This window comes from Pelmatolapia mariae, linkage group LG14 (assembly GCF_036321145.2).
Source record: "Pelmatolapia mariae isolate MD_Pm_ZW linkage group LG14, Pm_UMD_F_2, whole genome shotgun sequence".
In the NCBI taxonomy this organism is placed as follows: Eukaryota; Metazoa; Chordata; class Actinopteri; order Cichliformes; family Cichlidae; genus Pelmatolapia; species Pelmatolapia mariae.
In genome coordinates this window covers 21870994-21896292 of record NC_086239.1, presented here as the reverse complement: position 1 = coordinate 21896292, position 25299 = coordinate 21870994, and the positions used below count along the sequence as shown (strand labels likewise).

Sequence of the window (25299 nt, the reverse complement as noted above, 5' to 3'; positions counted from 1 at the left end):
TCCTTACGGGAGTGTCTGGATCGAGCGAGAAAAGATTCAACCTCTCTTCTCTTCTGGCGGAACGAATTCCTTCATCTGTCTCTGAGATATACTGCGACAGGAAAGATGGCAGGAAGTCAGAAAGAGGCAGTCAGAGAGCAGTTCAGTGCAAATAATAGCTACCCTAATGTAATTTATGATATCTGTAAATAGAGTGCTTTTTTCCACTTTTGCTTTGATTTGAGTGTTTCTAGCATATTCTGGTCGCCTGAATTTATAGACCGCAGAGTTTTCTTGAAAACAGATACAATTACATTAAGGTTTATGGTTTCTTTTCAGCCTGATAAAAATCACAACAAGTTTTCTTCCTCATAAAACCAGCATGCTTGCACTGACAAGTTTGTTTTCTGCTCTTCTCCTAAAGTCTCAGTATGTTTCTCAGTGTATTATAATCACCAGGTGATGATCCATGCACATAGAATATGGACCTGTTCATGAAAACACGCCACCACCGGTGGTTAATGGGACACTTGGATGTATACTGTGCACGCATGTACTGTTAAATATGATAATACCATGTGTAGGTAGTCGTAGCTGAGTTATAACACTGACTAAAAAATGTAAGCCTTCGGTGTAGCTAACCTTTGCTAGCTCTGGATTGATGCCGTTCTCTGTGGTTTCTTCATTTTCCTGCAAACAGGAGTCACTTAACGACAGGTCAAACACATCTGCAGAGGAAACAAACACAATCAGGACACCGGAGACCGACTTTTATTTATGACTGATGGCTGACATCATTTACTGGTTAGGAAAGTTTATCTAAGCAGTGAATTTTATGTTACAGATCATATAACATTTTCTTAAGTAGCTTCAGCAACTCACTGGTCTAAATACACACCAACCAGAGTCAGCAGGCATATACATCTCAGAATAAAATATGACTCAATTTGTGGTATTCATGGATAATAAGGCAGGCAGGCTTCTGGAGAAATATACCCTTCAAGCTGCCTGAAGCAATTTCTCCTAAAAGCCAGGCTGAACAAAAGGGCTCATTAATGTTAGGTTAACACACACCCACAGCCTGATTTAGAGGCAGGCTAACAGACCACAGAGCCATGACGGCTCTGGGCATTACATCATACCTTCACTTTTCACTGGACCAACTTTTAATACCCTATCAGTGTTTTGTGTTACGTTACAGGCTGTGGATCCATGCTCTGCCTCTCACACAACTGGCACACAAGGATTGTTAATCACCACATCTGATGCACTGAACCAAGGTGGAGTCACTTTTGGGTATCAGATTAATTTCCTGAAAGTGATGGACTCAGTAGAAATTCCCCATTAAGGTCATGGCAAGATGACGGACATTATTTAGTCAGACAGAGAGAAAAAGGTTACATTTTCTGCTGACATCGACTATAAAATTGTGCCCATAATTTATCCAGATGCTGGAATTATGCAAAGAAAAAAAGCTTAATTCTTTTACATAAACTCTTTCTCACCCTGCCGGTGTTCGTTGAGTTCCAAGCTCTTGCGGTCTTGAGCTGGTGCTTCAGGAGGACTGATCTGTAGGATACGGGTCAACGTGCTAATCCACTCCTCCATGTCCTGCTCGCTCTCTGCGGCCAGCACAAAGTACGTAACCTCGTTCATCTTCAGCTCAAAGGCATGTTTCCTTAGGCGGTTATTCTTTAGGGAAAGAATGAAAGGCAAGGAAAATCTGGTCAGGTTTAGTTCTTGGAAAATGCTATACGTTTTTGCATCTACACATGTAGTTTTTGAATGTAGGCCATTTTGGTGTGTGTGACCGTTCCTAGAGGCACATTTTTCAGTAGTGAGCAGAGGGTAATGTCAGTAGGGCTTTTCATTCTGCTTTATCCTAATAGGGTTTTTTTTTTTATTAATAGGTGTTCTAGCACAGGGCTTTTTAAATTAAAGCTTAGATCACACAACTATAATATAAGCAGTAACCTGCAGACTGAAAAATGATGGTCAAATGTAGAAGCCCTAAAACTCCATTTCTCGGACTAACTTGACACTGGTTCCAAAAGCAAGTCAGTCCCCAGAGAGATTAGTTAAAAATGTTAAAATACCCATTTTTACAGCAGCTATAAACATGTTTACAGGCTATAAAAACTGTATTGTTTTTAATTCACCTTTTTCGATTGTTTTGAGGCCTGAAGCTGTGAAAGCTAAGGGCGTGATTACTTAGGGCCCGCCATCATTTTATGTCATTTTTTAAACATATTATTACCTGGATTGCTTTGTCAACTGCACTAACAGCCACTGGATACATACATGAAAATATGAAATAGTTTGTAATCATAAACTGAGTTTAACCCACAATACAAGCGTTGCAGGGCATGTCTGTAGATCATCTTTGGACTGCAGCATGCATTTTGTTATTGCATGTCTGCACAGGTAACCTTGCTCTGGTGCTCGCAATTTATGTACAACACAACCTGACTGCAAGTTTGAAATATATAATTAATTATATATTAAAATAATTATTTCATCATTATGAAATGCACAAGTTCTTAAAAAATGTAGTAGCATTATTTGCTAGCATGTTCACATTATGACTTTTAAGTCTAAAAACATATTCATACTTTTCATAACAGAAATCATTAAAATAGATTATTTAGGTGTTTCATCCCTTTGAATTAACACCTCCTGAAGTGTGAGGAAGTCTGGCTCTAAGCTTCTGTCCTCGATGGAGGAGATCAAGTATCTCGGGATCTCGTTGAACGAGCAGTGATGAGAGAGAGGAGCAGACTGACAGATGGATTAGTGTACCATCTGTATTAATGTGGATGTTGTACAGTTCTGTCATGGTGAAGAGGGAGCTGAGCGAAAACTGAAGCCATCGATTTATCAATCCACATATTTTCCTACCCTCAAGTATATCCAGAAGCTTCAAGTAGTGACCAAAAACTGAGACTGTGGAGGCAAGCAACAGGAATAAGCTTCCTTCGAAGGCTGGCTGGGCTCAGCATTAGGAGCACGCTCATTCGGGAGGAGCTCAGAGTGAGACTGTTACTCTTCCTCCCACCAAGTGGAAGGAGGCGGCTTGAGAATATGGCCAGAGTGCCTCCTGGGTGCTTCCTACATGAGGTTTCGAGCATGTCTAAATGGGAGGAGACCCTGGAGCAGACCTAGGAGACGCTGGAGAGATTAGATCTCTCAGTCGGCAGGAACACCTCTGATTGCCACCAGAAAAGTCAGTAGAAAGACATGTGGGCTCGGACTGCTGCCCCTTCGATCCAGACCACAGTAGATACACAGCAGAAAATCGATCGATAGATAAATAAATATTTTAATACAGTTTCTCTACATTTATACCTTCACCAATATTTGTTTCCGTTATTTTTACTGTTGTAGCAAAGGCAGTAATAGTGAGCAACCTGTGATCATGGCAGGTTGTGCCATGGTGCAGCTTTATGTCTGGCAATACCCCTGAATCAGTCTATAATCTAATAGAGAACATTTTAGAGTGCAGATGCTTTTTATCTATGTTCTTGCTGCCTTTTCTCTTTTGTGGTAGAGTGCATGTACATGTAGAATGCACTAAAGCCTACCTGTACCACACCCGTGCATGAGTCGAGGAATATGCACCCTTTTGGTTCCTTTGAGATCTTTTCATCTTTGTAGAAATTCATGATGTAGGAGTTATCTGTTAACTGGGTGAGCTGGAAATACCTCCTCTTGAATGACTGTCAAGACAGAAATTATATTAAAATTCATTTCCCTAGCTGAAGTAAATGAATAAGAACTTTAACAATGGGATAATGCGGATATTTTCTCATCGTGTTGAAAAGTATGTCACCAATTAAAGTCCCAGGTTAATTTCTAACAGACTGTAACAGTTTAGAAAATAAAGTAAAACCACTTTGGGTGGAAAAAAAAGTGAAAAAAGACAGACAGAAATAAAATGCACGTGGGCATGAAAATAGATAACATCAGACACTTCCTCACCCGAACAGTGATGCTATTGTTGACGGTGCTGTTAAAGTTCCCTTTATACAGCCAGCCTGAACGAAACACACCAATCCCTCCGCCTCCCCCACCACCACCTCCTCCGCCCCCTCCTCCTTTGGATGACGACAAAGAGGTGGTATCCTGCAAAAACACAACAATGACTGTGATCAGTTAAAGATGCATTAACTGTCCATTCGTTCCTCTGATAGAATGGAGCAGATGATCGATACAGGAAAGGAGAATTTCTAGACTCCTTGAATCCATCCAGTTATGCTCATAACAGCTTCCCACTGACCTGTAAATATAACTAATCTTGCAAAGTCCATTTTAACAGCTTTTAGGCTGCAATAAACTAATTTAAACATGAGCCTCGGGATGTAACCAGTATGTAATGGATTCACTCTCAAAAGCATTTCAGAGAAGAAGATCATCATTGCTGACCTCATCCTTGTCCACATCTTCATAGTCAATCTCAAAAGAGTGGGATGGCAGCTTCTCTGCTTTGTACAGTTTCCTAAAAGGAAACAGGGAAAGGTCAGGAAGATGATGGACAAAAAATATGGCTCTCTGGCAATGAAATATACCAACGAAAAGGGAAAATGACTTCTGGAATTAATTTAATGCGCTGCATTTGAGTTGTGTAAATGACTGTGGGTGGCTGACTCAGTTCCATCGTTTTCTGTCAGGAGGTAACAATGGGCAGTCCCCTTGCTCAGTCCCGCTCCACTGATTTTAAAGGATGGCCCATCTTTGTGTGCGAGCCACAGGGCGAAATGCCTTTGTGCGTGCGCCGTGAGCTGCAGACAGCGAGGCTGCAATCCGTGCTCTTGGAACCGCCCTCTACTAAAAGTCACAGAGTCGTAAAAGCTGTCTGACAATTTCTCGTGATGGACTATGTTTAGAAAAATGCTGGTAATTGTGGGCTGCCCACTGGAACAGGAATGCTAATACTGGCCAGCACAAATGAAGATTGGTCCAGCGGTGACAACCGCACACATACAGTAGCTGTATAACTGCACTGTACTCTGGCTCTCAGCCTGTAGTTCACTTCAACTTGTTCTGTAAATCTGTGTGTGTACCATTAATGTTTGGTTAAGTTGTTCGCTCAGTAAACAAACAACATAATAGTTATGTTTGCCACTTGTAAAATGACAGGACAAATGAACTTCATGGAATGTTCTTTTCGCAACACTGTACTTGTGTTCAAGACACGTCTTGTTTTGCAGCTCATCCTGGATGTCAGTTCAGAGGTCATGTGAACTGAGTGAAAGAATATACAGTGGCAACCCATGGGATAGCATAGGGACATTCCTGTGGCTGAGAGCAGTAACAGCAGGGCCGCTCTGGGTAAGTCTCACTGGAACTGACAAAACTCAGTTTGACAGACTGACAGCCTGATTTAAATAAATTACTAACTGCTTGAATGGATGTGGCCGGATGATTGACATTCAAAATAGCGACAGAGGGAGGTCTGAAAGTTTGTATTTCTTAAAGCTGAACGCCCTCACTCTTCAACACGAACTTTCACTTCGCTTAACACTGGCCACCTTCTTGTGCTTCCTAATGACCTAATGGCCATCTACGGGTAATAAATTGTGGTTATCGCCAATGTTAGCAGCTACTTATGGGTCTGCGTGTTCATGAGGAAAAAACTCAGCACATCATTAGTCAAGTCAAGCAAACCTGAAGACACATTTCTACTTGATATTATTGTAAAGCAATGCACAGAAAAATCTAACTGTTCAAAAGTAAAATTTTGCTGTATGGAGATTTAATAAGAGAATTTTAACAACAAAGTAGAAGGCGTACATCCGTCAAAGACATTTAGCACTTTTTTATGCTACTAGTATGGCAATGTGATGCCTTCACACTTCAATAGTTTTACAATAACATCCATTTAATATAACAAAGTGTGGGTTTTCAAATGTTAAACATTTTCTGAACAGAGCTAAAACATGAGAATAAAACGCACAAACACAGTTTGTCCAAAGTGTTTTACCTTGGCAGCAGCCGGTAGTCTCCGGCGTAGTCGTCATACTTGAAATGGACCACATTTAGATCAGAGTTGTAATACTTGCAGGCCTAGATGAAAGGATGAAGATTAGGTTTAAATATTACATTTCCTAAATGATGGCCTTTCAGGGAAACACAGACCTGGAGCAGCTGAAATATTTACAGACAATGAAGAAAGTCGTACAGCGCTACATGTCATTAGATTTAAATAATAAATGGAAGTGAATCAAGACTCTTTCCCTGGGGATCTTGAATATAAAGATATCTTTACATGTCTAAAGTTCAATCAGTTTGGCTGAACTGGTACTCTCCCAGGGAGTGTACGGTGCAGTGAAAGTCACAGACAGAGCCTGAGGTACTTTCACATCCTGCCTGCAAGTCGAACACCGTGTAACTTTTCTCCTTAATCCCCTTTTTTAAAAAGACCTTGAACATGTCACAAATTAACAAATTATAAATATAACAGACAACTTAAGCGATACAATTTTTAGCTGTATACACGCACACACACAAACACACAAAGAGTCAATTGCACATGCTAGTCTTCAGTGAGGTGTAAGTGTACGGTCTGGGGAGTTCCCGTCTTCAGAGACACTACTTCTCTACTGAGCGCTTGAGATCATGGCTAGAGGATCTGAAACAAGCACTGATGTCTACACACACATCTGCTTTATTTTAAAGTCATGGTGAAGCCACTCTGCTGATATCAGGATGGCCTATTTTAAGGTTAGTCTGAAATGAAAGCCCTAACCACCATGAACCTAAAAGACATCATTTAAAACCACAGGGTCTATAACTGCGTCTGGTACACTTAGACGTACAACTTACCTGTCTGACCAGCAGACATTCAGCGTGGAGTTCTGCCCCCTCGGGAACAGTGGATTTGACAGTGCGTCTCTCCTGAGGCACTGTGGATACCTGGAAGAATAAAGGGTAGATAATGACAGGTGACAGATGGGCTATCTTACTTCAAAATGTATTTAAAATTACTGCATGATTTTAAACTATTCTATGCAGTAAATCCGTCATGTAGAGAACATGACTAATAAAAGCAGTCAGCTTCTATAGAAATGTGTAAGCAATGGGACGGCTTACTGATCACTGCTGCTGAACCTAACTTCCATGGGTAAACAGAGGTTACTGATATTAGAAAATTATTCATTCAACTTTCCACTGATTATTCAATTATGCTGTTCAGGTTGTGTGTGATAAAAAAAAAATCACTTAAATTTAATTTTATTCATATAGCGCCAAATTAGGACAACAGTCATCTCAAGGCGCTTTATATTGTAAGTTAAAGACCCTACAATAATACAGTGAAAACCCCAACAATCAGAAAGGCCCCGATGAGCAAGCACTTAGTGAGAGAAGGAAGGAAAAACTCTTTTTTGAGAGGAAGAAACTTCTGGCAGAACTGGACTCAGAGTAGAGCAGCCATAAGCCGCAACCGGCTCGGGGTGAGGGAAGGGAGACAAGACAAAAGAGGAATGCTGCTGCTAAAATGAATCAGACTTATGTTGAATTCAATTTAATTCAAATCAAGCCAATTTCATTTTTATAGTGCCACCTTAAGGTGACTCCTGTTGTGACCTGTTGTCACCTTAAGGTGACTCCTGTTGTAAGGTAAAGACTGTTTAATAATACAGCAACAAGGGTTTAAAGTACTGTTGTCACATCTCAGGCAGAGCAAAAAGAAGAACCATCCATCTCATATGATTCACAGATTTAACACTTTTCAGATTTGCTCTGCCATGTTATAGCACTCTATCACAAGACAAAGTATTTCTTGTATGGTGTGAATGGTGTGTATTCCTGTAGTGGGTAAACAGTAATGCTGGTTCAATAGCGTCACAATACACTTACTCATTTTGCCTCCAACATGCTGCCATTCAGCATATACGATGCTGTAGGTAAACACAACACAAGCATTTCCTACTATGAGCACATTAGCCTGCTGATCCTACCATTTAGCTTGAAGCACCACTGTGGACCACAAGTATAGCCCCATGGTGGCAGACTCTCAGACCTATCAGGACTCCTCATAGCAATTTATAGCTTAGATAAGACTAAGCAAAAAGCTGGTCTGTTAATGTAGTAATGAAATTGTTTCTGGTCAGCTTTATTGCCATGAATATGAATAATTCAAGTCAAATCATCTAATATGCATTCCCTTTATCAGCCCTGCTTGGGCTTACAATTAATAACCTCACATGAGAATCAAGCAGCTTCATTAATAAAAATGTACATTTTATGATCAATGAAAAACGTCAGCATTGAATGTTTTTGCACGAAAGGAGACGCACTTTGCCTTTGTCCAATCATCTAGCCATATGCTGAGCGCACTGCCTTTCTTTCGACACTGACAAATACTCACTGTCCACCCAGGCAGTTTCCCTCACAAGTACCGAAATGTACTATCGGCTGCAGAGATAAAGAAAATCAAAGAAGACTCCTTTTTTCTTTAAGCCACAAAGATTTTAGAAGCACCAGAGTCATGCATTAAGAACTACAACTGTAGCGTCCACAAGGAAATGAATCCCTTTACCACAAGCGGCTAATTAGAGTATTTTAATGTGCAGTGGCTCTATCTGAAGCGACACATTAGCACATAAATGAAGGTACTAATGAACAAACAGCTAAAGGAAGCCAGAGAGAATAAATAACTTTTTATAATGAAAAGACAGCAACATGCCTTAATAGTGAGAGTAAATGTGTTGTGCTGAGATGGAAAGTGGAACATATTGCATTTTAAACATCAGTAAATTGTTATCAAATGAAAAGCTTTGACACTTTAGTATCGTTACGGTGCACAAATATAAAATGGTGCAAATGTCTGCTAGCTTCTGGGGTTGGTAATGACAGACAGACAGACAGACAGACAGACAGACAGACAGACAGACAGACAGACAGACAGACAGACAGACCATTTTTATTTTATCACAATAACAGCTCACTGACGTCCACAAAACTTCAGTTATGCATGACATATTATGATGCAATCAGGCTGCATGGAAACTACATAGAAATGAGGTAACATTATCATATTTTTCTTTTTTTCTTTTTTGGACATACCAGTAACTCAGCATTGATAACCTTGAATTATTATTATTTAGTTTGTTATTTAGTAGAAATGCCTCTTGATCTCAAAAACACGACACTAGACAGAGAAAACCATGGTTCATGGACATGTCTGCTTCAATCACATTTAACGGTGAATCATACTTACTGAGAAATCATTGTCAGGAAATAGGAGCAGGTCTCTGAGAGGGTCTTCTTTACACTCATCCCCCAGTTCAGAGATGACGGTCTCGTAGTCAAGAGGATCGATTACTTTAGGCTTCTCCTGCTGCAAATGGAAAACGAGATATGAGTAATATTTCCTTGTGGTTAAATGTCAGATATCAGTTAGATAAAATACCACAGAGCACACCAAGGTGGCTATGAGGGTGTTATTGTAGCATGAGGGTGTTATTGTGTTATTGTAGCATTTGTGTGTATCTTATTTCACACGTGCGTATTTCAGTATGTGTGTGCAGTGCATATTGAAATCCATGTATGCGTGTTCAGATGTGTGTATGTATTCTGATCTGTGAGTGTGTACTGAGATCTGTGTGTGCATATTCAGGTGTGTGTGTGTGTGTGTGTGTGTGTGTAATCAGATTTGTGAAAGTGTAAATAAATGTGTAAACGTGCATTGATATTAATGGCTGAAAAGTCTTAAGGTTTTGCTGGATGCACTGAAAATATAGACAAGTCACGAGCTTTTCGACAGTCATTTTTGTATAACTGGAAAGAGCTATGAGCTCAGCTTATGGTAGAAAACTCTGACATCTATTGGCAGAAAGGAGCTCACTTAAAGAGCGAGCTTAAAAGACTCAGTGTGCAGGCATCACAACATTCACTATATTATAATATTATTAATATATGATATTTGCAACCTACTTGGAGCAACAGCAAGAAATTAGCTTACAGTAATTCCCTCTAACTACAGTTACCAGACTTTTATACATATTCAGAGTCTAGAGGCAGGCTGGGAAAAGTTCAGATGTACTTGATGTAAGAATGGCCAAACTACATGTTTTGTTATAAAAGGCTAAAAGAACGTGAAATGCAGAATTACTGTGTAAATGCCAAAAGCAAAGTAGATAAGGAGGGGAGCCTATTTCAAACAGTCTTTTACCTCTGTCAGCAGTGACAGATGAATTAAGTCAAATTAACAGTAAACCAAGATAAAACTCCATTACAAGTAAGAATGTGGCATTCAAAACCCTACTGAAGTATAACCATAAATACATTATCAGCAAAGGTTCAAAGTAAACTGTATTAGTACTTTAACTCACAAGTACTACAGCAACCTGGTAGAGTTTTGACAAGTAGTAGAACTGAATATGAAGTAAAAATATAACCATGGTAATTGTATATATTGGCTTCATCTTTAATATTATGTTCCAAATCTCTTCTCTTTGGGGAAAAAGATGGCTGTCAGGAGGGCATTCCAGCTGCATCTGTCATAATTAACAGTAACTTCATCAGTCAGTACCATCAAGTCAAAGATTCAGATGGAAATAATATTTCACAGTACATTCGAAGCCTTGTACTGCTTGGTGTCACCTTAATATTTATACAGGAGCTGCACATACTAGATATTCAACCCTGGGATCAAAATTTGTCCTCCTCTTGCTGGAAGTAACTACAGCAGGTTGTCCACATGCTCTTCAGAGTACACTAAAAATGCAATGCAAACCTATGAGACCTGTCTTCTGTACTCAGGCATCACACTTAGCTCAACATTTAAAGTTGTTAGTCACACCAAACACAAAGAATGAGGAAGCGAAAACAAGAAGACAGGAAGGATTCAAGGAAGGTAGTTAGAACGCAAGAAAGGGCCTGAGCCCGTGAACCTGAGCTCAGAGTTAATGAACTGTTGACTTCAAAGATCAGGCTCTTTTGGTTAAAAAGATTAAAATAGGTTTCATGGCCAGGACAAAACTTTTGAATTTTTCATCCTCCACAATCATAACTGGTAAATGGACTGGTTCTTACATAGCACTTTCTACTCTACCTGAGCACTCAAAGCACTTTCTACAACATGCCTCATTCAACCGTTCAAACCTATTCATGCAAGCGCTTTTTTTTCCTGTTAAAGCTTTATACACATTCACATTCTGATGAATGCATCAGAGAGCACCATTGGGTTAGTATCTTGCCCAAGGATATTTGGCATGCAGACTGGAGCAGCCAAGGATCGAACAACCAACCATCCTATTAGCAGATGAATAGATGCTCTACATCCTGCTATTGCTGGGAAAATGGGAACTAGGTGCACCAATTGTTTGAAACACGTGCAAACATATATGGAAACAGTATATAAGACAAAAACAGTTTGTCCAAACCTAACAAGGTTAAAAGTCCGTATTTTGTATAACCACTTTCACTTTTCTATCTCAGGCAAGCTTTTTGTTATTTATTTAAGTAGTCTTCAAAAACAGTTCTCCAGGCTTTATGAAGTACATTGAAAGTTCTTTGGTTGTTGGATGCCTTTTGTTCTGTTCTCTGTCAATATGATCTTACACTGCTTCAATATGTTTAGGTCTGGGCTCATGGGGAGGCCTGTTTATGACTGATAGTGTTCAACAGTGTGTTTTTCTATACATGTATTCTTTTGCTATTTATGATTATTGTCACTCTGACGAACAAAGGTGTTACCAATCAGATGCTTTCTAGATGGTATTGCATGGTTGCTCAATAGCTGATGGTGCTTTTTTGCCTGCATAATCCCAAACCATGACCAACACAACACTCACTGTTGTACCTCTCATCTCCTCTCTGACCTCTCCTTACAAAGTGTCGACAAGCTGAACTAAAAAATTCAATGGTGGATTCATCACTCAATCTAACCTTTTACCACTGATTTTGAGCCCAGTTCTTGTGTAATTCGGCATACCTCAGCCTTTTTCTCCATGTTTCCCTTCCTTAAGTATAGCTTCTTAAAAGCCACCCTTCCACTAAGACCATTTCTGATGAGGCTTTGGCAACAGTAAATGGATCAACTGAAGGCTCAGTTACATCTCTCAAGTCCATTGTCAGGTCTTTTCTGGATTTTTTTCCTCTATCTAAAGCAGAAGTGTCGAACTCCAGGCTTTTCGATAACAACCTGGGTCAACACACCTGAATCAAATGATTAGTTCATTACCAGGCCTCTGGAGAACTTCAAGACATGTTGAGGAGGTCATTTAGCCATTTAAATCAGCTGTGATGGATCAAGGACACATCTAAAACCTGCAGGACACCGGCCCTCGAGGCTTGTAGTTTGACACCTGTGATCTCAAGGATGTGACTTTCAGATACTGTTCATCTAGTGCAAATAGTTTTTTAGGCCTGCACTTCTTTTGTTTTCCACTTGTCCAGTTTCCCCTAATTTTTTTAAGGACACGCTGCACACCATGATGAGATATGTAAGGGCTTTGGCTAATAATTTTGGGAATCACCTTGTTGATGCAAAAATACTATTTTATACCTGTCAACGTCTGTCATCTTTGGCATTTTTAAGAGATTCAACTAAAGAAAACAAATGAGTTGTTTTCGTGACAGGCTGCTAGTCATAGAGTGCCTAAAGACTATTTAAAATTGGTTCTTTGCTAAGTTGTCTGTTATGTGTAGGTGCAACACTGGTTTTGCTCAAGATCACCTAAAAAAAGTACAAGAAAGTTTGACTCCTTGGAATCGAAATATAAAGAAATAAGGGCTGACTCAAGACTTCTGCATAGCACTGTATATTTTTTCTGAACCAAAGAATCAATGTAAATTAAAGATAGTTTTAATGTTCTACTTCATACTTTAGCTAACGGGGTCACAAGAGGCAAAAAGGAAGCGAGGTTGTGTCATTCATGAGCTACATGTTACACGGTATAAACTTTACTATCACCAGAGTCAACAACAGAGACATAGAAACCTACAAAATACAGAACATACAGACGCAAACAGTCAGAGTAAAATTGTTATAACAAACACACACTTAGAGCAGCCTACAAAGAGAAAAATAGCTATGTACATGACATTTCCTGTGTTGTGCCATGACATCATTAGGATCTAAAAGCGTTTTAGAGGAAGTAATGTGTTGGTGAAGTGAGACACTGACACACCCCACAGAACAATTCATAATAAATGTGAAGGCTAATTTTCAAGTAAACTTGGATAAAAAAAAAAAAGAGCAAAACCAACCACAACAAAAAAAAAAACCCCAGACTATTCAGAGAGATAAACTACGCCAGCAAATAAACGGCTGGAATTTTTTTGTAAACAAGAACTTAACAGATTATCACAGCGCCCCATACGAGACCATCTGCCCAACAGTCTCTTTTATAAGGGTTTGCAGTCCTTCACATGACTTTTAACAACTGCGAAGCAGTCGACCACTGTCTAACTTTCTCTTTCTTCAAAGATATTTAGAACTATGTTGAAGGATGATGTAACTGGTCAGTGGGTCACATTAATAACATTTACACATGTTTTATGATGGAGTAAATCGCTCCTGTCATTTAGAGAATAGTAACGGCGCAGCAACAGCAGCAAAGTGAGAGCAGGAGAGGCTGTGGTCAGAAAGTCAGAGGAAGTAATGATCTCTGGTTTGATTCACATGCATAATGTAGACTGAGGCTTTCAACCACCACAGTTACAGCGTCTTCACAGCTAGAACAGGCCTCTTGGCAGACTATCAACATGGAGCACATGCAGAAGGCAAAAGTGTAACTCTACAAAAGGTGATCCCTTGACTTGCGACATTCCTTGGTCTTGTTACTCCTTTAACTACACCACAGTTTATAGTTTTAATATTCATTCTTGCAGAAAGATCGCACTGCTTTGTACCCTTCCTGAACTAAAGTTCTTTTGATTATCTAGATTTTCAGTTTCAGTTTCTTCTTGTTTCTCTATAGTCAAAGAACATTCTTAACAATAATTATAATGCAAAAATGCAAAGGTACAGCTGTTAGCTTCTCAAACATGAGAATTTCCTTTTCTTCCCTGCTCTTGGTAAGCCAAAAAACTGAATATGTTTGCCACTGAAACTGTTAGTTGAAGAAGAATTTTGAGCTATTTGGGCCATTGAATTAAAAAATTCATTGGAAAGAACTCAAAGTTTTGTAACATTTATTGGTGAACAAATTCAAAAAACATAAAACAGACTAACTAAAAATAGGCAAAAATAACCAGCTTAAGTTCTAATACCTGAAAACAACTGGGTAAACTGACCTTAATAACTGTTTTTAAAGAAAAATCCCCCAACAGCAACTAATCAAAATGCAATTCAAGTAAAAAATTGAAAGAGAAACACAACAGGTAGGCGGTAGATTAATCTTGACATTTTCATATCTATGACTCCATTTTGACGCATTTGGCCTCAGAGCTAATGTTTCAGGGAAAATACTTGCCCCCATACCCCCCCCCCCCCAACCGATCACATCTATCAGATACTGTAATGTACCATTAGTTCATCTAATTCATGCGTCTTTAAATTCGACATGTTCTCTTCTCACTGCCTTTTCCTGTCAGAGCTTGGCTCAAGCAAACAAGTGATCAAAAACACCGTAAATATTGCAGAATTACAGGCACCTAATAAGAAAACACACAGGACAGTGATCTATAATCAACATTAAAATATTTAAATACTGCACTTAAGACCACAACTGATGCTACTGTAAGCTACTGAACAGAAATTATTGACATTTTGTAAGACTCCTTATAAACAATGTGAAACTAAGGCACTAAGGCAAGAACACAGAGACAGAGCGAAACAAATACATACAATGCTCAGCCGGTTGAAATCCGATCGCACTCTTTTACTCTTTATTTTCTTCCTGAAGGTGATTTTGCTCCTGAAGCTCATTGCCAGCAGAATTACGTCCAAAGTTTACGCTACCGAACAAAAAAACCAAAAAAACTAGACTAAATGTGAACTGTACAAACACACATTGCGGGCATGTGCTCTTTTAGAAGTGGAAGTATCACCCAGTAGGTTTATGAGTTTGTGTCAGCACACGTGGATGTAGAGGAAGTAGATGTTTGATGTCCGACACACACACACACAACCACATGCACGCACATGCACAGAGTCAGAAAATCCCCAGCAACTAAGATATCCATCAGCCGGGCTGACCTCTTTTCAAACGTCACAATGGAACTTTCGATATTGTCGAAGACACCTCAGCAAAGATAAAGTAAAGGAATAGCTCAATGAAAACCACTGGGTTAACCTCCACGCTGGTAACTGTACTAACAGACACAATTGGGGAACCTCTTTCTGTTTTTTTTAACAATTAAACAATATAATGCACTCACATATAATCAAAGTCAAACTCTCGCCATCTTATCTACTTCTGTCTGGTTTTATCAGTTATACAACAGCTGCTCACACAAAAACTTGCAGATAGGAAAAAAGCATGCAAACCATTAACTTCCTGTTCTAAAGCTTGTCTGGATCCGTACATGAGACTGTCTGCAAACCAATACACACATACATATGTAAGGATATAGAAGCATATTGAGGTAATCATTTAAAAAAATCACACTGAAATGCATGACAGTTAATACATGAATGCACAGAAGCAATTCGTCTCCGTCTGCTCGTACACAGGCTAACGTGCACACCCACGCACACTGACTTCCCCAGTTCAAACCTCATAGCAGAACAGAGATCTTTAAAGAGGAAACAAATTTGATGATATATATAAACATATGTATCTGCTTAGGTGTTACACGGGATCTCACCGTTATGGTTTTGCAGGATTTTAACTGGATGCATGAAGGTGATTTGGGAAGTCCTCGAAGAGCAGATGACCATGAATAAAATAGATGTAGTATCTATATTCACCACTGTTACAAATTCTGCATGTTTTAATTGCTTTGTGATGAAAAGCAATAAAAATGTTGGACTTCCTTTAGAAATCAAGAGGTAGACAACTGCCAGGCAATCTCCATGTTTATGTTCTTTCACTACAGGTAAAAGAGAGCAGGAATTGCAGTGAGCATGTTTCTAATACTAGAAACTTTCCAACACCAACACACTGGTGTTGATATAGTAAATTAAAATTGGACGTGCTATTAGCGTTGCAAATTAAACACTGTTGTGCGACAGTCTTGAGCCAACTCTCATTTCTTTGTTTTGTCTTGTCATTTTTAAAGTGGTCTTGAGCAAAGACTCTCCAGGCTTTTTTTCTTTGGACATTGTCTGCTTTTTTCATTCATTTTCAGTGAGTCACATTGAATCCAAATTTATTTATTTTTTGTTCAACTCATCAACAGTATAGCACAGTGAGTGCCTGCAGCCATCTGTACAACTCAGCTGAGTCTATGTCATAGTTTGGGGCAGCATTTTAGACAGTGCTGTTGGGGATCTTGTCAAAATGTTTAATTATGAAGACAGAAAAGCAACATCAGATTTTGATCCACAATGCATTACTATCTGGAAAGTGTCTGGCAACACCTTAACTTTTCAGCATGACAATGATTCCAAACAAAAATGCCAATGCAATAAAATCCCTGGAAAGAAAACCACATGGTGGAAAGCTATCAGTCATGGACTGGCCTCCCTAAAGCCCTCAAGCAGTGTGAATCAGTGTAGGATCAGCTAACATCCAAAGAAGAGCTTTGGAGAAAGCTGAAGAAATATTCCTGAAGACTATTTTAATAAACTACATAAAAGCTTGCCTAGGAGAGTTTAGGCTGTGTTGTCTTATATGCTGCATTCCAGGTATGTTTGCACCTGCCTCCTGTCTTCCTAGCAGAATGTAATTGAATGAGGGCTTAAGACTTTTGCACATAACTGTCCTTTCTCAGGGATATCTCTGAAAATTTGGGCACAAGTTGTATTTCCCTGAAAGCTTTCATTTCACTTATAAAATCTCTATCACAGTATGCATTATTAATTATCTAATTCAATTCCATTTTATTGATATAGCTCTAAATCACAACAACAGTTGCTCAAAGCAATTTATATTGTAAGGTAAAGACCCTGAAATAATAGAGAGAAACCCCAACAATCAAATGACCTCATTTGAGCAACTACCTGGCAACAGTGACAAGGCAAAACTTCCTTTTAACAGGAAGAAACCCCTCTCAGAATCACTCTCAGGGAGGGGCAGCCATCTGCCGTGACCAGTTGGGGTTGGGAGGTAGCCAATTAGATATCTGGGTGTAGCCAATTGGTGAACTGTCTCCACTATGGTGGCTTCAGGATCACATCTTGTTTGATGTGCTTTTTCTGACCTCATCAGGCAGTGACCTCCAGTTTGCAGCAGGGTGGTATGCAACTGAGTCTGCAGCAGCTGGGATGAGAGTCAGCGCCTCCATATCTGAGACCATAGTCCTCAACTGGAAGAGGGTGGAATGCTCACCCCATCTCATGGATGAGTTGTTGCCTCAAGTGGAAGAGTTTAAGTATCTTGGGCTGCTGTTCATGAGTGAGGGGAAATCAGAGCAGAGATTGTCATGGCATCTGCAGTGATGTGGACACTGCACTGGTCTGTTGTAGTAAGGAGAGAGCTAAGCATAAAATCTACCTTTTTATCCTCACCTATGGCCACAAGATCTAGATAGTGATTAGGTGTGGGTAGTTGATTTTGCTTGATTAGCACGTATTGAGGTCAAGTGTGAAGACAGTTTCCCACATAATCAAGCTCGATGGGAGTCAGGTCACATACAAAAGTATGAAATGCAAAGGTCTCAAATGCAAAGACTTCTATTTTACTTTGAGCGAGTAATTTATTTTGCAGTCTTCAATGCAATTTATAAGATGTCTTTAAAACATTATCCAGTTGCATGTTTAATTTCATGTTTTTGATGTTTTGTATTTGAAACACAGATTACACTCTTAGTGCTGCACTCCTTCCAGTCGGCAATGCCGACACAACTAAAAAGCAGCAGTTGCATCCTCCCCTTCTTTCACTCTTTTCCTTTCACTCGTTCTACACCAGCTCCCTTCCTTCCTCTATAGCTTCCTCAGCTCATCAAACAGCAGAAAACTCCTTTATTTTTCACTCTGTTTCTCCCCAGCTTGCTTCTTTCTTCTTTCTCAACCTATTCAACATAGATTTTAAAAACTTTCCGTAAGTCCCACACTCCCTCTGTTTCTTCTTCTCCTCTTGGCAGGAGTGAGGAAGAGTGGGTGCTGATGTTGGTAAACTACAGCTGTATGGAGGATGCAAATAGATCACTACACTCTATGGCTTTTGTCAAGCATATCCATGAACATAGACGTCTAATTTAGTTAAAAGAGAAAAGAAGAAAATAAATATAAGATGACATATTATTAAGCTAGATAGTTAAAAAAAAAAAAAAAGGAAGATAAATTAGGTTTCCCCACTTTGCACACCATGTACACAAGCTGGTCTGTGTCATTTGTAGATTGCTAGACAGATTCAAGAGGATGTTATCTTGTAAAGGGAGAGATGTGAGAAAGTGTGACAAAAACAGAGAGGGAGAGGGAGTTTAGAAGAAGATAAATAGTGTGAGAGACTGATAGGGATTAAGAGAGTGAGACAGAAAGGGAGAAAGAGGGGGACAGAGACAGCTGCTGAGACAGCACAGAGGAACAGAACCCAGACATAAGCCATCTGCTTTACATCATTATAGCAATACATGGTCTGGTAAGAGACACGGTGGAACTGATGGGGACACTTCTAAGAGAAGCCATTCATTTCACGAAAAACAACATTTCTACTTCTTTTGGGGCAAGTTGGCGTGTGGAGTTAGTGGTTCAATGAGCATCTTTCATGCCTCCTGAAAAATGCAAATCAAATGTTTTAAAGTCGTTTTTTTAGCTTCTCCATTCAGCTGTGTGAGGACCATTTTGAAAACCACAAACAGCTCTGGTTTCACAGCAAATGGACACATATTTTCCAATTTGTTTTGTTAATCCCTGACACATTATTGAAAGTCACTCAAAGAAACTAGAGACTTCAGTATGAAGAGGACTGACAGTGGCTAAGGGGAAGCTGGAGAATTTGCAGCCTGGCCTGACCACCACATGTGTGGCAGAGGAGACAACGTGTCATACTTGGATGGTGAGGTGGAGGGATGGAGGTTCTTCTAGATATTTAGGACATATTTATGACATATTTATAACAAATGTATGACATCGGTTTCATGGTCACAAAGGAGTTTTTCCAAAAATGTTGAGAAATGGCTTAAGAGCCAGTCAAAAACTGGAAACAGCATTAAAAAATGGCAAACTTTTCATAACCCTTAGAGTCAGTTTTACATTGGTCCAGATCACATTTTCTACAATAAGTGAATGTGAATACTGATTGTGCAATGTAATCGCTTTAGAAAAATGGCCCTACCACAGTGTACACCGGTGGCCTGACCTCAGTTTTACATTAGTCACAACCAAAACAGAATGAAGACTGAAGCAATTTGTTTGTTTTTATTTTTCATTGTTTTTAGGTGCATTGATGGATGCTTAAACAAGTAGATTTGTAAAATTATATGAACTATTAAAGCTAACTGGAAGAAACCTGAAGCAGAACAAACAAGAACCTTGGATGGCCATTTTCCAGAGACCTCAGTGACCCGAAAGGGCTCAAAAGTGACAGTCGGTTGACTTACTTCTTTTTGATAAGTATGGGTGTCTATTGCCAATTGCTTTACAACCCAAAACAACATTTAAAAACAAAATGTAAATGTAAAATGTAAATCAAAACAGAATGCATGATTTGCAAATCTCAGAAACCAATATTTTATTCACAGCAACTTGATTTGAATTTGATGGAAGCAACAAATCTCAGGGGCAACTAAATGCTGGAGAAGTAAGTACTAAAAAGAAGGGACAACTTGAAACTTATCAAAATGATAAGTATCTTATCATCTGCAGCACATAGCATCATCAACAGATTCAGAGAATCTGGAGAAATCTCTGTGCGCAAGGGACAAGAATGAAAATCAGTATTTGAGCCCCGTGATCTTCAGGTCCCAGGTGGCACTGCATTAAAAACAGTGCCACCTGCAAAGGAAATCACTCCATGGCCTCAGCAACACCTCCAGAAATCACTATCTGTATACACGGTTCACCATGCCACCCACAAATGTATTTTAAAGAAGGAGCCATATATAAACATGATGCAGAAACGCATCACGTCAGCTGTAAGAAAGACAAGGTTTTTTAATAGAAGAGTCCCCGATTCTGCCCGCAGTACAAACCTTTCACTGATTAAAAACATTTGGCACATTATTAAGGACTAGTGAGCAGCCAAACCAGACAAGAGAAGGAATATATTCCTCTCCCAGATGTCCGGCAGCAGGTTTACAGACTGTTGTTAAAAGAAGAGGGGATGCTTTAACATTGTAAACCAGCTTTTTGGAGATGTGTTGTGTTGAGATGTGAGATGTGTTGCTGCCATCAAATTTTCTCAGTTTAAACATTTGATGTTTTCTATGTTCTATTATGAATACAATAAGGGTTTATGAGATTTGCAGACCACTGCAATCTGTTTTTATTTACATTTAGCACAGCATCCCAGCTTTTTTGGAAGTGGCATTGTATTTTTATTTAGGCTTCCAGCTGCACATTTTACAGCAAGATTTTGGCAAAGCTGCTGGCAATGATGAATGTCTCACTGTGACCTGGAAACACAACATGCTGGTGAAAAAGACTAGTTAATGCAGAGCGAGTGCACTAGTTTCAAGCACAACCTGGCCTGAATAGATCAGCTGATGCTCCTTTGCTCACAGGAATCTGCTGACTAAGATGATTTCGCAAAGTAAACTATTGTGACTCTCGTTTACTACAGAGCCCAGAAAACAGGCACCAAAAGAGACGGGGTTTATGGAGTGGAGTGAAACGGGGGAAACGAAGAAACAGAAAGGGGGACTGTAAAGATCCCATTTCTGCCAAATGTCTAACATTTTTTCCACTGGGCTTACAGAAACTGGGATCACAATGGGAATTAAAAAAAAATCTGGCCAAGACAAGCTGGTGCAGAGACCAAACAGATGGCTGACACGTAATGAAAACAGTCAGAAAGGAGAAACAAGTTATTTTTTTATTTCATTCATTCGGCAGTTCTCTTATCCAGTCATGGATTCTTTCATGCAGTCATTGATTCACTCAGTCAAACATCTCCCACCCAACATCTCAGTAATGGTTTTGTTTAAATAGCTATTTTTATCATCTCCTCTGTACACCATACGCAGAGAAAGCAGATTTTTTCCCACAGAAACTAGATTCCTTATGTCTGACCTTACCAACCCCCTCTCTAGTCTCCTCTTTCCATTTCCGTCCTTTAGGCTCTCAGCTGTGAGGGGAAACAGCCAGGCCCCAATCATTGATCATATATCAAAAGCAGCAAGAGAGACAAAGGGTGTAAAAAACCAAGGCAATTAAAAAGAGGGAAAGTTTGGCAGGAGAAGTCCAAAAGTATGCAGAAGGTAATATTACAAAACAGAGAAACTTAAACAGGAATTTTACCTTAAGGTATTCATTAAATATGAAAATCTGTAAAAAATATATTTACTGTAATGAAGAACACAATTACACAACAGGAACATGCTGAAGTTCCCACTAACTGCCCACACATGCATGCATATAAGCTTGAGGTGCACTTGTGCTGGTTACCATTACAACGATGGTCAGAGGTGGGGTGGTAGTGGTATAACCTTCTAAGGTGGGCGTGGCAGCATCCAGTGACAGCTGGTCCTGTCGTGAACACATGTGACCGCAGTCGGCCCCGCCCACTGAGCGCAGGAGCAGTACCACACTGGCCGAGCAACCCATAATCCAAAGCTGGAGACTCCAAGTCCAGCCTGTCCTGATTCCGTCTGGCAGTGTGAGCTTCACCTGAACTGAGGCACAGCAGTTTGCCCTGAACAGCTCAGTTCAGCCCCTGGTCCAGCCAGTGCTGCTGTACTCGGTTCAAGCCCAATGCAGTAACTAAAGCTCCATCCTAAACTCCCTGTGCCCGTCCCAGCTTTCCTCTCCAATTTCACTTCTCCCAGTCCTGCCAGTTTTGTTTTCGCTGAACTGCTCTGCTCTCGTGTCCTGCTCCTAATGCTGCTGAGCTAACACACTGGCAGCTTTACATGTCTCTCCCTCTCTCTTTCCCTCTTCTAATAGACACACACACACCGACTGCAGCTGTGCATGGTTCAGCCCAGCCGAGCTCATCGAACAAATCAGAGTCAGCAATAGGAGTCAGCTGACCAGAACCAGCTGCAATACACACAGACTCCTGCACACACAAACCTACATCTTTTTTTTCCTGATTTTCATTCTGCTGCTATGTCCTTCCGCATTTGTCTCCCAATTACACCAGTCCTTTTCAAGTCAGAGCTCTACTGGCTCAGTTTGTGTTATTGCGGTTTATGAGCTAAGCCACAGATATGCTATCCTACATTCTGGTTGATTAGGTAAAATAAACTGTTGCTTTTTTTTTTTTTTTTAAAGAAAGAGCATAGTGATTGTGATGTGTAAGCATTTGTTTTCTACAGTACATCCTGCATAATGCTCTGAAGTGGAGGTTGGCAGAGAGTGAGGCTCAGTGGAGAGAGTTGTGGAGTTGTGAGAGAGGCTATTGAATGAAAAGTGGATGGAAAGTGGGAAGTGGGTGGCTTTACGGGCAAAGTCTGCAGAGGGCTGCATAGAACAGATGAGAACTTCCATTAACTTTAGCACATAGGTAGGTATTGGGACACCAAGCGAAGTATTCCACATAAAAAAATCTATTAAATCACTTTTGCCATTTTTTTTTTCATGTCGCCAAAACATCTGGTCTTGCTTTATTGTTCATGTTCCATTTTCACAGTGTTTGGCTTAACTGAAAGAAACAAAAAATGTGTATTCACAGAACAAAATGGTTTTCATATGTTTTACAGCAATTTGAAATTCTTATTATTATAAAATCTTCTTTGTTTTCCTTGCCAGTTGAACTTGCTGAACCAGAAGCAGACCAAAATATAGATTTTAGGAAACTATGCCTGTAACTATTGTCAGGCAAATGTTGTTGAAGAGGAGTTTTGCAGCTTTTGTGTTTGGTTTACTGTTCTCTGCCATTTTTGTCAGTTATTATCACTATAAAAGTTACATACATATTTTACTAAGGAAAAATGGAGCTGAGCTGGGTCAAAGTACCACTAGCTGAGAGGCTGAGATAGACAAGAATCAATCAAACAAAAACAAAAAAATCAGGAACAGCACTGTTTTAGCAGATGAGAAACATATCCACTGTGATATCGCCCAATCGTTTGCAAAATCTTATCTTTATGATCGTCGCCCTATTTAGTTTTAGAAGAACGACATCACGAGACTCGCTGAATCTTTCTGAGAAACTTAGAAAACCGCATGCTCATAAGAAAGTGATATGTCAGTCACCAAAAATACACCCTAAATCATGACCTCCATCACTGTCTAGTTTATGGCCACTGGGACCACAAGTTACACAATTAATATTCATGCATGAAATTAATTATCATGCATAAAGTCTCCAGGATGTCACCTTCCGCCCACAGAAATTGGTAAGTGGCTGAGAAAATGGATGGATGGACAATTAACCATCCATTTTCTCTTAGACCCTGAACTAATGTTTGAGACCATTATCTCATTAGGAATGTGTTTACAGGGGTCAGTAAGCAAATGAACAGCAGGGTCATTTTCTCATAGATTTCTATAAAACCGGACTTGTTTTTATAGACAGTAGAGTTGCCCTTGAATACACCTACAGTATTCACTTTTTAGACTATACAGTCAGCCTAAAGCACCTTCTATTCACTTCTAAATATAAAGCACTAAATAAATCATAATAGCAAATAGTTAGTGCTCATTAGGAGAGAAGGCAGATTTGAAAAAGTAATTTTCCATGATGGGCGGCACAGTGGATTAGTGGTTAGCAAAGTCTCCATGTTACACAGCTATCTTGCCTCAATGCAAGAAAGTTGCAGAGTTTGAATCCACGGTCTGCTGAGGCCCTTACATGTTCTCCATCTTGCGTGGGTTTTCTCTCTGTGCTTTGGCTTCCTCCCACAGTCCAAAAACAGGTATGGGGTTGCGTACATTAATTAGGCATTGTAATTCGATTTCCTGTCTTTCTTTATTAGCCCTGCAACAGAGTGGAGACCAGAGTATACTCTCTGAACAGGTTCCAGCCCTCCCTATGACCCTGAATTGGACAAATGGATGGATTGCTAGAATATTCCACTACACTATAACTAATCAGCTCAAAATGTTGCATATTTGAAGCACTGCAATAGGTAGAATAGCACCATGGGTTACATGGGACATTATTTTACACATTCTATCTTTACGATATAATAATTGGGTGTGTGTATGTATAAGCCCATCAGGAGAATTATAACCAGGAGACACATAATCTACAGGTTCAGGCGTTTGCACACTCCTAGTTCCCTGCAGAGTGTAGGCGGTAACCATGGTGATGTTGTTAAGTCATGATTAAGGTCATTAATGACCGTGTCAGAGTGGCAGAAAAATCACACCCCCCACCCACATAAATGCTAATTATTATAATGCTTTACATAGCTAAATATAACACACAACGGACACCACAAAACACAAACACAAAAACAGACGCATAGATTCTTTCACGTACGGAATTGCAATTCCTCTCCCACACAGTGTACAAATATTAACATGCCCCACTCAGTAAGAGATGACAGCGCATATGACCAGTACAATGTACTATGTGGAGAGAAACATTAACCGCACCCACCACCGCCGCCTCTCTGCTTCCAAGTCCCCTGCCTCTCACTGAAGGATATTCAGAGGAACATGCCTTATAGCAGCGCAGCTATTACACACAGAACCACAGAGATGGGCTTTGTTTGTATGCCAGGCCTCCACAATAGTCCTGTCATGAAAATATGCCCACACAGCCATGCCCTCTAGTTGACAGAAAAGTCTCCATGTTACACAGCTATCTTGATCTTGTACTCTCATTTACTCCTTCCACACACTTTCAAACTGTTTCCAAATATTACACTGGCTTCTGTAAGTACAGTTCTACTAAAAGGAGCAATTGCATGCCTACATTAACAAGTACTTCAGAACGATCCTCTAAAGAGTCTAAGTAGATGTTTTTGATATTTTTAAATAATGACATGTTATATTTACTGAAATTTCTTTGGATAACAAGGTGATTAAAAATATCAAAATGTTTAAAAACTTTTTTGTAATATTTATTTCCCACGATTTGATAAAAACCTATGCTATAAGAAGCATGTAACACTAGGAGAAATGAAGCGTGTTGGTTTGAGACTATGATGTCTTTTATTATTTAATCTTGCACATCTGAACAGAGTCATGCTTTATGGGTGTTTCACTTCACT

At 39.7% G+C, this 25299-nt stretch overlaps 1 protein-coding gene across 5 annotated transcripts in view; it reads right to left on the bottom strand.

Annotated features, from left to right (window-relative positions):
* dock10 (dedicator of cytokinesis 10) overlaps positions 1-25299 on the bottom strand; it is a 65908-nt gene that overhangs the window by 22550 nt on the left and 18059 nt on the right. For 4 of the 5 annotated variants that reach the window (XM_063492379.1, XM_063492382.1, XM_063492383.1 and 1 more), the window contains exons 1-10: positions 21581-22039; positions 9200-9319; positions 6802-6891; positions 5960-6042; positions 4402-4474; positions 3958-4101; positions 3561-3695; positions 1485-1671; positions 622-707; positions 8-91 (exon numbers count right to left, since the gene is read on the bottom strand). In XM_063492379.1, the coding sequence (XP_063348449.1) occupies positions 8-91; positions 622-707; positions 1485-1671; positions 3561-3695; positions 3958-4101; positions 4402-4474; positions 5960-6042; positions 6802-6891; positions 9200-9319; positions 21581-21739 (1161 nt within the window). In that variant the 5' untranslated portion in view covers positions 21740-22039. Of the gene's footprint in view, positions 1-7; positions 92-621; positions 708-1484; positions 1672-3560; positions 3696-3957; positions 4102-4401; positions 4475-5959; positions 6043-6801; positions 6892-9199; positions 9320-21580; positions 22040-25299 lie in introns of those variants that run through there. The other variant, XM_063492381.1, reaches the window with a different exon arrangement.